The sequence below is a fragment of the Quercus robur genome, chromosome 4 (genome assembly GCF_932294415.1).
Source record: "Quercus robur chromosome 4, dhQueRobu3.1, whole genome shotgun sequence".
Classification (NCBI taxonomy): Eukaryota; Viridiplantae; Streptophyta; class Magnoliopsida; order Fagales; family Fagaceae; genus Quercus; species Quercus robur.
In genome coordinates, this window is record NC_065537.1 from 29331988 (window position 1) to 29347207 (window position 15220).

General features: G+C 35.0%; 1 protein-coding gene across 1 annotated transcript; it reads right to left on the reverse strand.

Moving 5' to 3' along the window:
* Positions 1-7710: 7710 nt before the first annotated feature.
* LOC126724406 (beta-galactosidase 7-like) lies at positions 7711-10121 on the reverse strand. Its single transcript, XM_050428957.1, has one exon. The coding sequence runs from the start codon at positions 10104-10106 to the stop codon at positions 7797-7799; it is 2310 nt and encodes a 769-aa protein (XP_050284914.1). The 5' UTR covers positions 10107-10121; the 3' UTR covers positions 7711-7796.
* Positions 10122-15220: the final 5099 nt, after the last annotated feature.

The window sequence follows — 15220 nt, forward strand, 5'->3', positions numbered from 1 at the left end:
CATCAACTATAAGGATAGGATGCTTTCTATAAAAATTGTACAGCAGAGGATTGGTGGACAGACAGAAGGGAAATGCCTTAATACCACAGCCTTTCCAGTGGACATGAGGTGTCCCACTATTATCATGATGTTTAACCTGTATCCTATAAAGAAGTTGACTACAATTAACAATGCCAGAGCTATTTTTCTGATGGAGCTCAAGGAAAAGACATTCATTGATATCAGCTCCCACATATTTGATACTATTGTGGATGAGACTAAAACCACTTCTAGGCCTAAACTGATCTTTCCTAGCCTACTCATGAGGATTTTCAGAAAGAAGGGTGTTGCAATCCCTCGAGACATCAGTCCCATGTCTACGCCTTCAGCAATTCACAAGCAAACCTTCAAGAGGATAAGTGTTCGTCTTCTAGGTGAAGAAGATGAAGGTGATGAAGGAGAGGGTGTCCCAATGGAGACTGAGGCAGAGGCAGCAGGTCAAGCATCAACTTCAACACCCAGAAGGAGAGGCAAAAGGACTAGAGCATCAACTTCTTCAGATATACCTCTAGATGCATTTCAGGTCATCTTGGATAGACTTGATGGGTTTAGAGAGGTCCAGACCGAGCAGTCTAAGAGGATAGCAGCCATGCAGGACCAACTTCATGTTCTCACAGCAAAATTTGACAGCATCACCACACATCATGAGCAATGACCCTTTGGCCATTCCGGTCAAAAAGGGGTAGAAGTTTTTTTTTGAAGCAGCCCTTGAGGGGGAGTACTAATTTGAGGGGGAGCAGTCAAAAACTGTGTTTTTCTTGTTTACTTGGTTAATGTTTATGGTTATAGTATTATGGTTTGGATAATTGTTGTTATTATGGGTTTGATACACTGTGGTTATGGTTTATGTTTGGTTCAAACTCAAAACTCATTGATGGTTTCGAAACTTTGTTACTTTTTATATATTGATGATGTTTTTCAGTATATAATGTGTTTTGTACCCATGTTGCTTTTGTAAGCTTTTAGGGTTTATTTTCATTATCTGTAGGCTTTATGATTTGTACCATGATTTATGCAGCCTTTATGCTTTGTTAAATCAGTACTTCTAACTAAATGTCATGCATTTTCTTATTAAGTACTATCACTCTTGTGCCCTTGTAGGATTGTTCCTAGATGCATATACTTAGTGTATTATGCATTAGTTGAGTGTTGGGCATACAAGTGACTTGCATTATTCTTGTTAGCTTGTATGTCCAAATGTGAATGAGCATTGTGATCACTACCTTGTAGTGATTAATTGTTTGATCAAGCCATTGTTTGTTTCTTACTCCATCTTTGCTTGATCACATCATGCCTGCTTCATATGCATTTCATGCTTTTTTGCATATAATGATCATGGTGTATTATTGTGTTTCAGGAGATTCATGTTCATATGATTCAAGAACTTCATAGTTTCTAGAGTTAGATGTGAGTGAGTTATGTTCAACTGTTCCCAACTCACATGTTAAGTCTAGAGTCTGTCTTAGGATTTTGTCACGGAATAGCCAAAGGGGGAGATTGTAAGGTTGAATTTAATCAACCATTTTGTTGGCTTTATTCCGTGCCAAATTTGCTTGTATTTCATCAATTAGTAACCTTGTATTTAGGTGAGATTTTTGTAAGGGTAGTGAGTGAGATAGTGTGAAGAAATGCTTAAGAGTGTGCAAGAAAAACAGAGACTCGCGAGTGGATCTCACGGGTGACTCACGGCTGTAAGCCGCCAGAAGCTGCACACGTGCCAGGCATGCCAAAAGTTGAAGCGTCATGCTAGCTGGAGCACTACAGGACAAAATAGGACAACTGGCAGTTCAGTTATCTCGCGGCTGGATCTCGCGACTCAGTCAAGCCGTGAGGCCAAGCCCTGTTTTGAAAAACCTGACTCTTCACATTCCATTCTCACCCAAGTATAAATACCCCTCATACCCACGAAAGTAAGAGAGCTTCCAGAGAGAATTTTGAGAGAGAAATCCTAAAGTAAAACAAGATTGATTCATCCACAATCTTCACATAAGAGACTCTTCAAATTCCTCTACTCTCTTTCTCTTCATTGTTAAATCCTTGAGAGGCCTTTTACCAAAACCTTTTCTCACAATATCCATTACTGTGAAAGGGTTGTTTGTTGTTCTGGGAAGCAGTTAAGAAGGAACCAATTTCACATTGGTTGATGCTATGGTCAAGTAGCGGAATCCGGGAAGTTAGAAAAGAAATAGGTTCAGCGCAACCTCATTGAAGCAAGAAGCTTAGAGGGCTTAGGTACACTAGGTAGATTAGGCTTGGAGGGTCTATTATTGTTCATGTATTCCAACTACATTTTCTAGTGGATTACTTACTGCTTGGAGGGCAGCGGAAAGGTTTCACGCCGAGAGCTTCGATTTCCTCTTCGATAACACATTGTTGTGTTGTCTTTGTATTTGCATCTCTCTTCCCTTAATCTTTGTCTTTTATTTTCTGCTATGGATGTGATTTTAATTGGCTTAAATTGCTAACCAATTCTGTTTATAACTTGTGTTCATTTTCTGCACACTTATTGTTTTTCATAAAGTTTTAATTGGTATTTTTGTTATTGGGGGTCTAAACGTTCAAAAGTGTTTTATACACTATTTGAACTTTCAAATTCCTTGAATAATTTTGAATGTTCTTATGTATTCTTCACTTGTTCTTGGTTGTTCATCACGTGTTCGTGCATAACACTAGTTTTGATCTTAAATCCACATAAAAAAAAATATGTAAAAGATGTTTGTTTCATAATTTTTTCAAATCCTTGAATCTAGGATATCACCATCCACACACATTCACTAGAATTTATTTTTCAATTCAAATGCAATGCTTAATAAATTGAATTAGGGTTTATCACATGCACACACATTAATTACAACTTGCAAATTGATTGATAACGTATTGGATGATGTGATATGAATGTTGGCCACCATAGTCTAGAAGACATGTTTAACAAGGTAAGGTGGGTGCCTAACACCTTCCCACCTTGTAACATAGCCTTCGAACTTAGATCAAGGATTGATAGATCAATGCTTATTCTTGTAATTTTCAATTTCTAGATTGTAACTAGGAAACAAAGCCATATACTTCATCTTAGATTGTATCTAGGACCAAAGCCATGTAATTTCCTATGATCAATGTAAATTCAATTTCAAATTAATAAAATGAGGAATTTTTCAATTTTGGTTTTCTTATTTATTCCAATAATTAAATAAGTGACGACTCCATTGTAAAACCCTTAATCTAAAGGGGGAAATATAATCAGTCAAACCTCCATTTTGAGAGGCAATAACACGACTCCACCCATTCACGTGGGTTTGGCCCAACACCCAAAAAAAAGGGCCGGGGGCGCGGTCTCTCACAACAGTAGGAAAATAATGATGACCAAACCACTAACTAAGTAATATAAAAGGGGGAAGAGACAGAGAGTTAGGGGGTTAAAAAAAGTGGGAGGAAGAAACAAAGAGAGGGGGAGAGAGTGAGCAAAGAGAGAGGAAAACACTTGGGAACTGAGGAAAGTCAAGGGGAGGGTCTCAGTTTAGGGCTTAGAGAGGGCGAACCAGACTAAGCTAAGAGCCCGATTAGTAGGATCGAAGTATAGCCCATGTATAAATTAATTGGGGGCCTAATTACTGTCTTGCTAAGAGGTATTCAGTGCCCACAACTACTTACTAGGTTTTAGCTCATCCCACCCTTTATCCTTTTTCAGATTAATTAGCTATACCTTAGGTATGGAGCTTATTTCATTGGTGATGATTAGAGTGCTATGTTAAATTTAGAAAATTTTGCTATAAATGGTTGGTGACTTGATCTTGCTATGTTCAAAGAGGCCTTAATTAATTCTGTTGGAGGAAGTCAATTTTAAGATTCCTTAGTCTTGATAAGATTGTGACTCTGTGTAATCCAATTGGAGTTTTGTAATATTTCATGTATTATGTGGAGGCACATGATTTTTTAGTTATTGTTCGTAAATGTATTATAGAGATCTAACTTGTAATGTGAAGATTTTAGTATGGTTATATATTCTTATCTTGTGGAACAGAAAAGAAGAGAAAAATCTCCTACAGTCTCTCTCCTGATGGTTCTTTCCTCATGCTTTGAACCCTTTTGGGTTTGGGGCGTGACATTGGCCCGTGAACTATCATTTCAAAGGGAAAAATATGCCCTACGAGATGGTCCAAAATTCAACACAATCCAACGGTTAGATCAAAAAGTCAACTTTTTGCCATACCTAGTTAGGGTTTTGGCCTCAATTACTATAAAATGATTTTTTTCAAACATTGTGACCTTTTGATTCATCGTCCAACCATATTGTGTTTATTTTTACCCGTTTTGGCTTTAAAATTCATGATTTTGCACTTTTTTTAATTTTTGGATTTTTTTGGTCTTTGCTTTGACTCGTGAGCTGAGCCAAACAAAATACAGTATCGACAATCATAATCTATTTCTTGCAATATTTAAAAGAAATTATAAACTAACCCTAGAAGGGGTTTTTAGAGAGCGTGTGCTTCTTGTGCCACCTATTGTAGATCTAGGGTTTATGTATCCAAAACTTTCTCAAATCTTCTACTGGCAAGGGTGTTAGAGATATAAACCTTTGTGGGTGGTCTTGGAGCATAGGCTAGACGTCTATGTGATTTAAAGTTTCAGATATCAAGTGTATTGAAGAGCAAAGTGTGAATTGGAAGTTCAAGTTGGAGCGGATCCATATCAAAGAAGTCTGAGGGTTTCAAAGTTAGGTTTGATAATCGTAGTTAGGGTTTCAAAGTGTACTATGAATTAAATATTTTTAACTATAAAATTTTATTTAATAGTGAATTGTTCTTCTTGGGATTGGCCCCCCTAGGATTTTTACCTTGAAACAGGTTTGTTTCATTAGTTTTCCTAGTTTATCATATCTTATGTTATTTAAATTTTCTGTTGTATGATATGTTTGATTTATGTTTAACCTAAGACTTGCATAATTGATTTAATAAATAAAAAATACTGATGTGTAAAATTGTGGAGTTAACAAATCTGATTTGGCATAATACAGAAAGGTCAACCAAAAGTCAAAAGTTTCGGTTTTATAGTATATTTAGATTAATAACTTGGCCATAAAATCAGGTTAAACATTGTTTGTTAAAGGGTCAAAAACCAACAATAGCAAAATAACCAATAACAACTACTTGCGAATCTGTGATATCAACATTGAACATATTTTCGTTCTTTTTAATTTTCTTACATAAAAAGGTAAGGCAATAGGCTTGCTCTTCTTTTAGCTCAACATGCTAAGTCTGTTTTTGATTTTAAGGCATGGGTTGAGGAAACCCTTGGCTTTTTAGAAGCTTCTATTGCCTCTGATGTAGCTACTTGTAGCAATTAATTTCCTATTAATGTTATGTAGTGATATTCCCATCAAAAAAAAAAAAAAAAAAAAAAAAAAAAAACAAACAATGAACATATTGTTTTATTCTGTACTATTGGCCAGTATTGTCCTCTAGTTTCATATTTTAAAGTGTAAACATGGAGCATCTGAAAAATTTATTTAAAGATTGTAAGGTCCAGTCCTAATAGAGAGAATAAAACACAAAATATGTTTTCAAATATGTTGCATTGTAAATAAATAATGTCAGAAGAGAAATCATTAAAAGATATAAATGATAGCAACAAAACTCTCTTATTCAACATAACAATCTCAATACCAAATCAATCAATCAATCAATATTAATATACATACATACATACATACATACATATATATATATATATATATATATATATAATCTGAGACCTCATATGAAAGAGCATAAGGTTTTGCCAAATGGCAAATTCTTCATTTAGGCTTCTATCTCAACAAATATATTACATTCATTTCCACTTAATTATATATAATATTTGTTCACTGAATGTGTCCCTAGATTAAATGCACATACTAATGATTAATAAGTATGCACTAATATTATATATATATATATACAAAGAGAGAGAGAGAGAGAGAGAGATTAAATTCTGTAGGGACGCGGTGTAAAACTTATGTTATACCCCTTCAATATCAATATGCCACATCATTTTATTACATATTTAAGAATAAGCACAACCACACCCAATCAATTCTAATACCCATATAAATCCAACCAAATTAGGAGTTTATTGAGATGTTATTAGGTGTGGTATGATGTATTAAATTTTAAGTAAAATACTGATATTGGATGATGTAAAATATGGGATTTACACCCCATCCTTACCAAGTTTGGACACACACACACACACACATATATATATATATAGTTTATTGATTATCTTTTTATATAAGAAACTAAAAATCTAACATGAGAGACAATGAGGTTCTATCACGTGACTTTGCTACATTAATTTTTTATTTAGCCTTCCATCTCACATTTTTTTCCTCTCTTCTCCAAAAAAACTTTTTAAAAAAAAAAATTGATCTTTTCTTTCAAATTGTCTTTGAAAATGGATCTGTTCAACATACTTCACAATATGATCCCAAGTTGAGAAGTAAATTTTTTTAGTAAGAATATTTTAATATTTCAAAATAAACATGAACAATAAAAATATGCATATTTCATGGAAATATACATAAATATCATATAAAATTTTATTAGAATGATATTTCATTGAACCTATCACTATCATAATCTACTAACATAAACATGATATCATAAAAATTATATGATATTTCCAAAAGCCAACTAAATATTAATATGATATCATAAATAACTTATGCTAACTCTAATATATTAAAGAAACAAAAACTATGATTAAGAGAACAAATAACTTACTACACCTCATAATAAACATCAATATATGAAATAGAGTAAAATGCTTTTATCATTATTTAAACTAAAATATTCCTACGTTGTTCTTCTTTGTTTTATTGTTCAAAATATATATGAAAAATAAAATATTCATATCATGGAAATATACATAGATATCATATTAAAAATATATTAGAATGATATTTCATTGAACCTACCACTATAACAAATAACTTATTACACTGCATAATAAACACCAATATATGGAGTAGATTAAAATGATTTTGTCATTGTTTAAACTACAGTATTTCTATGTTGTTCTTCTATACTTTAATGGCTCTTTACTTTAAGTAAAAAAATATAATAGATATGTGTGTAATTTTAAAATTTTTATTTTCATCGACCAATTTGTTAGTTGTTACTTTATCTAATTTCTATAACTATTATGCTATAGTCTAAATTCTTTATCCTCTTCCTCTTGAGACTAAAATAAAATATTCTTTAATTATCCCCTTAATTTCGAATTATTTTAATTCAACAAAAACCTTTTATGCTATAGTGACTTTACTTTACGTTATTATTTAAACATTCTTTGAACATTCTATATAAGTTTTTCACACGATATTTTAAAGTATTATTTGCGCATCGCGCAAGTGCTTTGCTAGTTGTTACAAAAGCTTATAATAGTATCATGAATCACCAAAATGCAGCTAAAAGTTGACATTTTAGAAAAAGAAACGAATATAAGCAACATGTCATGCTAAAAAGGTGGAAATAGAATTGGAGAAAGGATTGAAAGTGCAATATTGGTAAAAACTCTTTCACACAAAAATAGAATAAGAGTAATGATTGAGAGTGCAATATTGGTAAAAACTCTTTCATTGTGTCTGTGTTTTTATAACTGAAAAACTTGACTTTAACTCACGTTAAACTCATGTTTTCAGTTTATTAAAACACAGTGTGCGAAACAAACATAGCCCGATAAAATTAGAGAAATACAATAGATGGGTGAAGTTAATTAACTTAGCAGACAGCTTCCACTGCCAATCTTCCATTGACACTGCCAAGGTTGGATGTTCCGAATGTTGCAGATGACACAGAGACAGAACAACTTTCCCTCCCAATGCATGCATTTTCCACCACAGAGAAACTACTGCTAGCCTCCCAAGAACCTTTCTTGAATGAACCACACTTTCCTTGAGGGTCCCCATAACTTGCAAATTTGATTTCTGAGATGGTTTGCCCACCTTGGCATGAAAGATCCAATTCGTGGCCCTCATATGCGTTTCCACACACTGTTCCAACCGTGACTGTTTGGAAAGACACATTCAGAGGATTTCCACCGAATTCTTCAAACAAAATCAATGTGTTTCCGTCATTCTTGAGGAATGATCTTGGCACATGGTACCACCTTTGGGTTGGATTGCCACAATTTGTCACACATTTTTCAGAAAAGTACCCTCCACGGTAATCACATGAATCACTGCATCCATTGGTATCAGCATTGAATGAAGGCCAATAGCGTCCAATGCTTTTTCCATTCACCCAAGCCTGACCTTTGCCCATACCTTGTAAGTCCACCACCACAGGATCTGTACCAGAAGGAGTTTTGAAAGTGGTTTTATACCATGTCATAAGTCTCCCTACAGGAACATTTTGAGTAGCTTTCCACCTCCTCAGATGGGCCCTATTTGGATTGTATAGTTGGTTGGCCTCACCATTCAATCCTACCTTGTAAGACCATTGGTTGGTTGATATATTCCAAGTAGAATTGGCTCCAATCAATTCAATAGGACCCCCCACTATACCAACCGGCACAAGATCAAAGAAGGAACCATAATTTGCCAATCCAACTGTGGCACTAAGTAGAGTTATAATGTTAGTCCCGGGCTTTAGAGATACAGGTTTCTCCAACACAAAACTGTATTTACCATTTGTGCCCCATTGAGAACCAACGAACTTTCGATTAACAAAAGCATGAAGAACATGACCTTGGGTTCTTACACGCAAAGTCACATTCTCCAAAGAAGATGATTTTCCATTCATGTTAACACTAGTCATGTACCACAAATAGTCACTAGAATCAGCTGTTGTTTGCTTTTGATCAAGGAGTAGATCTGCTTTGAATCTACCTTTTCCAGTTAGTGTGTCTTTTATTGCCTCTGGTGCCCACACCCAAGAGAGCCGTTTATGATGACGGCTGCCACCAACTTGTTTCTTAACCATAACTGATGTTTGGGCATTAACCTTTGCAGTGTTGTACACTTCCTTGTTACAGTTTTCAAGAATGCTGACAGACCAAGCAGGCACAAAGTACTTGCCATCTTGTTGCAAGTCAACATTGGCATCATGTGAACCATCTGAATTGCTCAAGAAACAGAATCTGTTCCCATCGTTAGCGTTTGTGTATGTGGTCAGATAAACGTTGTTGCCATATTGCTTGGAAGTCCTATTGCCAGTAGTAAGAATCTTTTCTCCCAATTTGAGGGCAGCATGGAGATCCTTGAGATGCCCCCATTTAGGTTGATTGAAATTCCCATATTCATCAAGTGGGGCATTGTAATCATAAGAAGTTGTGATGTATGGACCTCCAGCTGTGCGTCCAAAGTTGGTTCCTCCATGGTACATATAATAGTTGTTGAAAACTCCACCGGTTTGGAAAAATCGTGCAACTGAGAATGCCACATCTTCAGCAGTTCTGAAAGGGTGTTTGCCACCCCAATTCTTGAACCATCCAGTCCAATTCTCAGTGAACACTTTTGGACTCTTAGGATTGTTTGGTGTAAAATTATCACAATAAAAACCATTGCAAGTATTGATCATGGGTTGTGGAGCATCTGATTGTTGGCACATAATCCAGGGGACGCCAATGTTTTGGGATACGGCCATTTTAGCACACCATTGAATGTAGGATTTCCCTGCTGCTCCATAAGGACCCATGATGTTCCCATACTCGTTTTCAATCTGTGCAATGATGATTGGTCCCCCTTGTGAAGCAAACAAGTTTGCTTCTTTGCACATGTTCACTATCTTGGTTGTGAATGTTTGCATTTCATTCTTGTACACCTCATTATCTGTCCTCAACTGAACACCCGGCAAGTTGTGTAACCACAAAGGGAAGCCCCCATAGGTCCATTCCGCACATACGTAAGGACCAATACGTAGAACGGCATAGAGTCCAGCATCTTGAACCAGCTTGAAGAACTTGACAAAGTCTAGATTTCCTGAGAAATCATACTTGCGACGCTGAGGTTCATGGCGATCCCAGAAGACGTATGATTCTATTGCATCAAGTCCACCATCCTTTGCCTTTTGAATAATATCAGGCCACATCTCCACTGTGCTGCGTGGATAATGGATTGCGCCCGATAATATAATCCTCCGCTCTCCATTAATAATTATGGCATTTGAATCATATGAAATATTTGCTCCGAATGAGCATGTATATAGGCAAGCTAAACTAGCAATGACAAGAACTTCAGTCCAATATCTAGACATCTTCACAAACTCTTAAAGCTTGTGTGTGTCCTTTCCTTATATGGCTAATGAGCATATTTATATAGGGAATCTAACCCTGACTTTAATCTCTATGGTAGTTATTGTTATCCATATGCAAATTTTCATACTGTTATCAGTTACAAATTTTCCATAAATAAACAATCACACCCTTACAGGAATATGCAAATTTCTAAATTTTGACAAGGACTCGGTAATGATTGGTTTTTTGTTATTACCAAAACTTATTTTTAGGATATATAGTCTCCAAATTATTATGTTTGGTAACTTATTTTCTGTTTCCAAAAACAATTTTCTATTTTTGAAACTAAAAAAATTTGTTTGGCAACTCAAAATGAACAGAAAACAAAAACTATTCATAAAACTCAATTTATGAAAGAAACTGTAAACATGCAGCTGTTTTCAGTTTTTGATTTTCAAAATTCAATGAAAATACGTATTTAATTTAATGAATCTGTTTCATTTAATAAATTAGCAATAGAGTTCAAATCCTAGTAACAACATATTTTAGTTTTTTTTATTTTATTTCAACTAACCTAACATGTTTTTTATTTCAAAAATACAAGAAAATTGTTTTTTCTTTATATTCTCAAAAACAAGTTTTTGAAAATAGAAAACAAAAACTGTTACCAATATAACCTGTTGTAGGTTTTTTAAAAACCAATAATGTCATAGCTTTAAGATTTAATTAACAAATGTTAGTAACAAATTATTGGACATAGTATAACATTTTTACTAACAGTCAACAACGTGGCAAATTCTTTTAAGCGGAGGGTAGAGCGGATTGTACTATTTTGTTGTTCTTTTAAGCGGTTATTGAAGAATGAAAACATAAAATATTAGCATGACAGCTAATAATTTGTTATCCAATATATAATAGGGATCCTCTAGAATAGTTCCATTATATGGTTCTTTTATGACAGCTAATAAATTTTTTTTTTTTTTTATCACTTAGGTGTTGATCTTTTACTTTTTTTTTATAAAATACTCGAATTTTAAAATTAAAAAAAAAAATTAAAAAAAAATCTAGACACATTGCATAGTATGACTGGTAAAGCAGAAAGTGAAATATAAAAAGTGTAGTAGAGAATTTGTATTCTTTTTATACCTTTCTCAAGTCTCAGACACCTCCGTTTTGGTTGGTCACGCATGCACAGTCAAGTATACTTTGTTTGCACATTTCTTGAAAATAGTTAAGAGATTTAGGTGGGAAAAAATGCCGGAGCTTTGAGGTAAAAATCAATATATTTTTTTATCCACAAAAAAATACACAATCGATACTCAGTTGTTCTACTCTTTATTTTATAGACCCCTTCACTGTTTTGGGTTGTTTCATGTAAATTGTATTGACCCATTTAAATTCACATGAAAATAATTGAATGTTTAAATTATTATCTTATAGGAAACTTTTAAAGAGAAAGACCGTCATCTCAGAAATTGCACTACTCAATGTGATGAAGTCTCCTTAGTAATAGTATCCTATTGCCTAGGCGCAGCAAAATGGAGCAAGCCAAAGGTGGGTACTACAGCTCCTTCGTCGGAGGTCAAATGATTGAATTTGATCATCAAATGAGTTGTTAATTACATCACTCCATATGACGCCAAGAAGAAGTGCAGTGCTCAACAATTAAGTTTTGGGCAATTATCAAATAAAGAAGATCTCTAGTCAAGCTAAAGCTGCTGCTGAAGAAATAGTTGCCGCAGACAACACAAAGAACAGGGGAAGTCAAGAACCAGGACAGAAGAACGACTTGTACTTAGCTGCTGTAAACGACTTGTAGTTTAGTTGATTGTATATGCGTTTGTTTAGTAAACTCACACGTGACACACGTGCCATGATCTGTTAGTATTAGTTTTGTTTCTGTTAGCACCTTTTCTGTGAGTTAGTTACTTAGTTAATCTTGTTTTTGGCTTGTATTTATAGATTAGTATTGTAATTATAATTATTCAATGAAATCATTCTTCCCAAATTAGTTTTCACATGGTACCAGAGCACAAAACTTAGGGTTTTCTCTTCTAACAAAATTTGGGAATCTTTCTTTCATTTTCCTTCAAAAGCTTTGAAGCTCCTTCCATGGCTGCCACTGTCACAGCTACTGCTTCAACCTCTAAAACTCAATCTTCAACATAGGAATCATCAAATGTGAATGATCCTTTGTTCTTGCACCATGGAGAGAATCCTGGTGCTTTCCTCGTTTCTCAACCTCTAATTGGTGGAGAAAATTATCCAGCTTGGGCTCGATCTGTTAGAAAATCTCTCATTGCTAAGATGGCTCTCTCACTTTGTCATCTCCAATTGTGGACTCTCCCTCTGCAATCCAAGCTTGGATTCATGCAGACAATATAGTAGGGACTTGGATAATCAACTCAGTCTCACCAATGATCCAAGCTAGTATCATCTATAGAGATACTGCTTTGGAAATTTGGAACGATCTAAAGGAGACTTTTTGTCACAAGAATGGACCAAAGATCTTCAACTTGTATAAGCAAATCTCAGAGCTTCATCAAGGTGAAACTTCAATCATTGATTTCTTCACACAATTAAAGGTCTTCTAGGATCAATTACAAAGCTTTAATCCCTTTCCTTTATGCACTTGTGGAAAATGTCAATGCAATGTGAACCAAAGGCTTACTAATCTTCAAGCCAAAGAATCAATGATGAAGTTCCTTATGGGACTGAATGATTCTTTTTCCCAAGTCAAGACTTAGATTTTACTCATGGATCCTTTGCCTTCTGTCAACAAGGTGTACTCTTTGTTGATCCAAGAAGAGATGCAAAGGAGTGTTAGTTTGTGCACAAGGGTTGAATCCACTGTACTAGCCACTAAGAACCAGAATTCTACTACTTCTAATGGGGGTTCTAATAGTACGGGAAAAGAGAGGTCTTTGTGCACTCATTGTGGCAAGCTAGGTCACACCATTGACAAGTGTTACAAATTACATGGTTTCCCACTAGTTTATAAGTTCAAGAACAAGTCCATGGCCCATCTGGTCTCTTCTATTACTCCAGATCAACCCCACAATTACATGGTGATGTCACTTCAAGAAGGTGTGCCTAGTCATGATCTTGTCACCACTGATGCTCCTACTTTCACACCAGATCAGTACCAACAATTGTTGGCCTTGATTGGTGCACTACCAAGTCCACCTCAGTAGAATTCTACAAGGCAGGAATGTCACATGGCTAATACTATGGGTTTTCCTAATAACACAATAGCAGGTATTCCTTTGAATCTTAAACATTCGGTCTTTTCTGCTAAGATTGTTATTAGAAAAGCTTATAATATGAAGACTTGGTTATTGATACTGGCGCGACTGATCACATAGTTTGTTCTGTGGATTTATTAACCTCTATTACTGCTATTTCACATACCATGGTTCAATTGCCTAATGGGGAAGTAGCTATTGTTACTCATGTTGGAATCATTCAACTTTCTTCACATATAACCCTTACAAATGTCCTTTGTGTACCCTCTTTCTCCTTTAATCTTTTATCTGTCAGTTCCATAACTACGACACAATCCCCTTTGTCTTGTTTTCCTTTCTGCTTATTTCTTTATACAGGTCCTTACCAACTGAAGCACAATTGGAGTGGGGCAGATGTTTGATGGTCTATACTTGCTACAATAATCAAGCCTATTATCAGCTTCTACTTCTCTTGTTGATTTTCTATCCAGGCACAACATTAGCTCTTTTACTGCTTTTTCTTCTACTAATCACCACAATAATCTATATTCTTTGTGGCATTTTAGACTAGGACATCCATCTGATCTTAAACATCAATCTTTGAGCAATGTATTTCCTTTCTTGCATAATTGTTGTACCAAACAATGTATTATTTGTCCATTGGCAAAACAGAAGAGATTACCATTTCCTTTCAATAATAACATGTGTGATTCTCCTTTTGATTTTATGCATATGGATATTTGGGGTCCTTTTTATGTTCCTACCTTAGATGGTTATAGATATGCAGCTAGAGCTACTTGGCTTTTTCTAATGAAGGCAAAATCTAAAGCAAAAGCCTTGATTGTTTCCTTTTATAACATGGTTTTCACTCAATTCAATATCAAAATCAAATGCTTTAGGTCTAATAATGCCCTTGAGTTCAAGCTTTCTGATTTTTATTCTGCATCATTCACCAAATTAGCTGCATTTGTACTCCACAACAAAATTCTATTGTGGAGAGAAAACACCAGCACATTTTATCCACTACAAGGGCTTTGCAAATTCAGTCTAATCTACCTCTTTTTTTCTAGGGTGACTGTGTGTGTCTACTTAATCAAAGACTGCCCTCTCCGCTTTTACATAACAAAACTCCCAATGAACTTCTATTTAGAAAAGTTCCTTCTCATTCACACCTTAGGGCATTTGGTTTTCTATGCTTTGCTTCAACCACTGGTCCTAAACCTTCCAAATTCTCTCCTAGAGCTAGAAAGTGTGTTTTTATTGGCTGTCCCTACAATGTCAAGAGTTACAAGCTTTTTGATCTTTTATCTCACACTGTTCTTATCTCTAGATATGTTGTTTTTCATGAAAATGTTTTTCCCTTTTCTGTGACTGAAGTTGTTTCTTCTTCTTCCTCTCTCATTCCACTTCCTTACATGTCAACACCCATACCCTCTTCTTTTTATGATAATCCTTCCCAACCTTCTTCCATTCCTTCCACTTCTTCCCATACTATTTCTAATGCTACAATCATTGATATTCATCATGACATTGATGAGGATTTACCTCAGGACCTCCCGGAGGCTCCAAATGAGGTTTTGGTTCCTAATTCTCATCTTAGAAGGTCTACTAGGACTTCCAAACCTCCATCCTACCTTCAAGCTTACCATTGCAATCAAGTAACCTTAGTTCCTACTTCTGAACTGTCTCAACTAGGTACATCTCATCCCCTTTCTTCTTTTCTTTCATATGACCACTTGTCACCA

Excerpts from the sequence above, each read along its gene's own strand:
- LOC126724406 (XM_050428957.1), bottom strand. The coding sequence starts at position 10,106 with ATGTGGCCTGATATTATTCAAAAGGCAAAGGATGGTGGACTTGATGCA.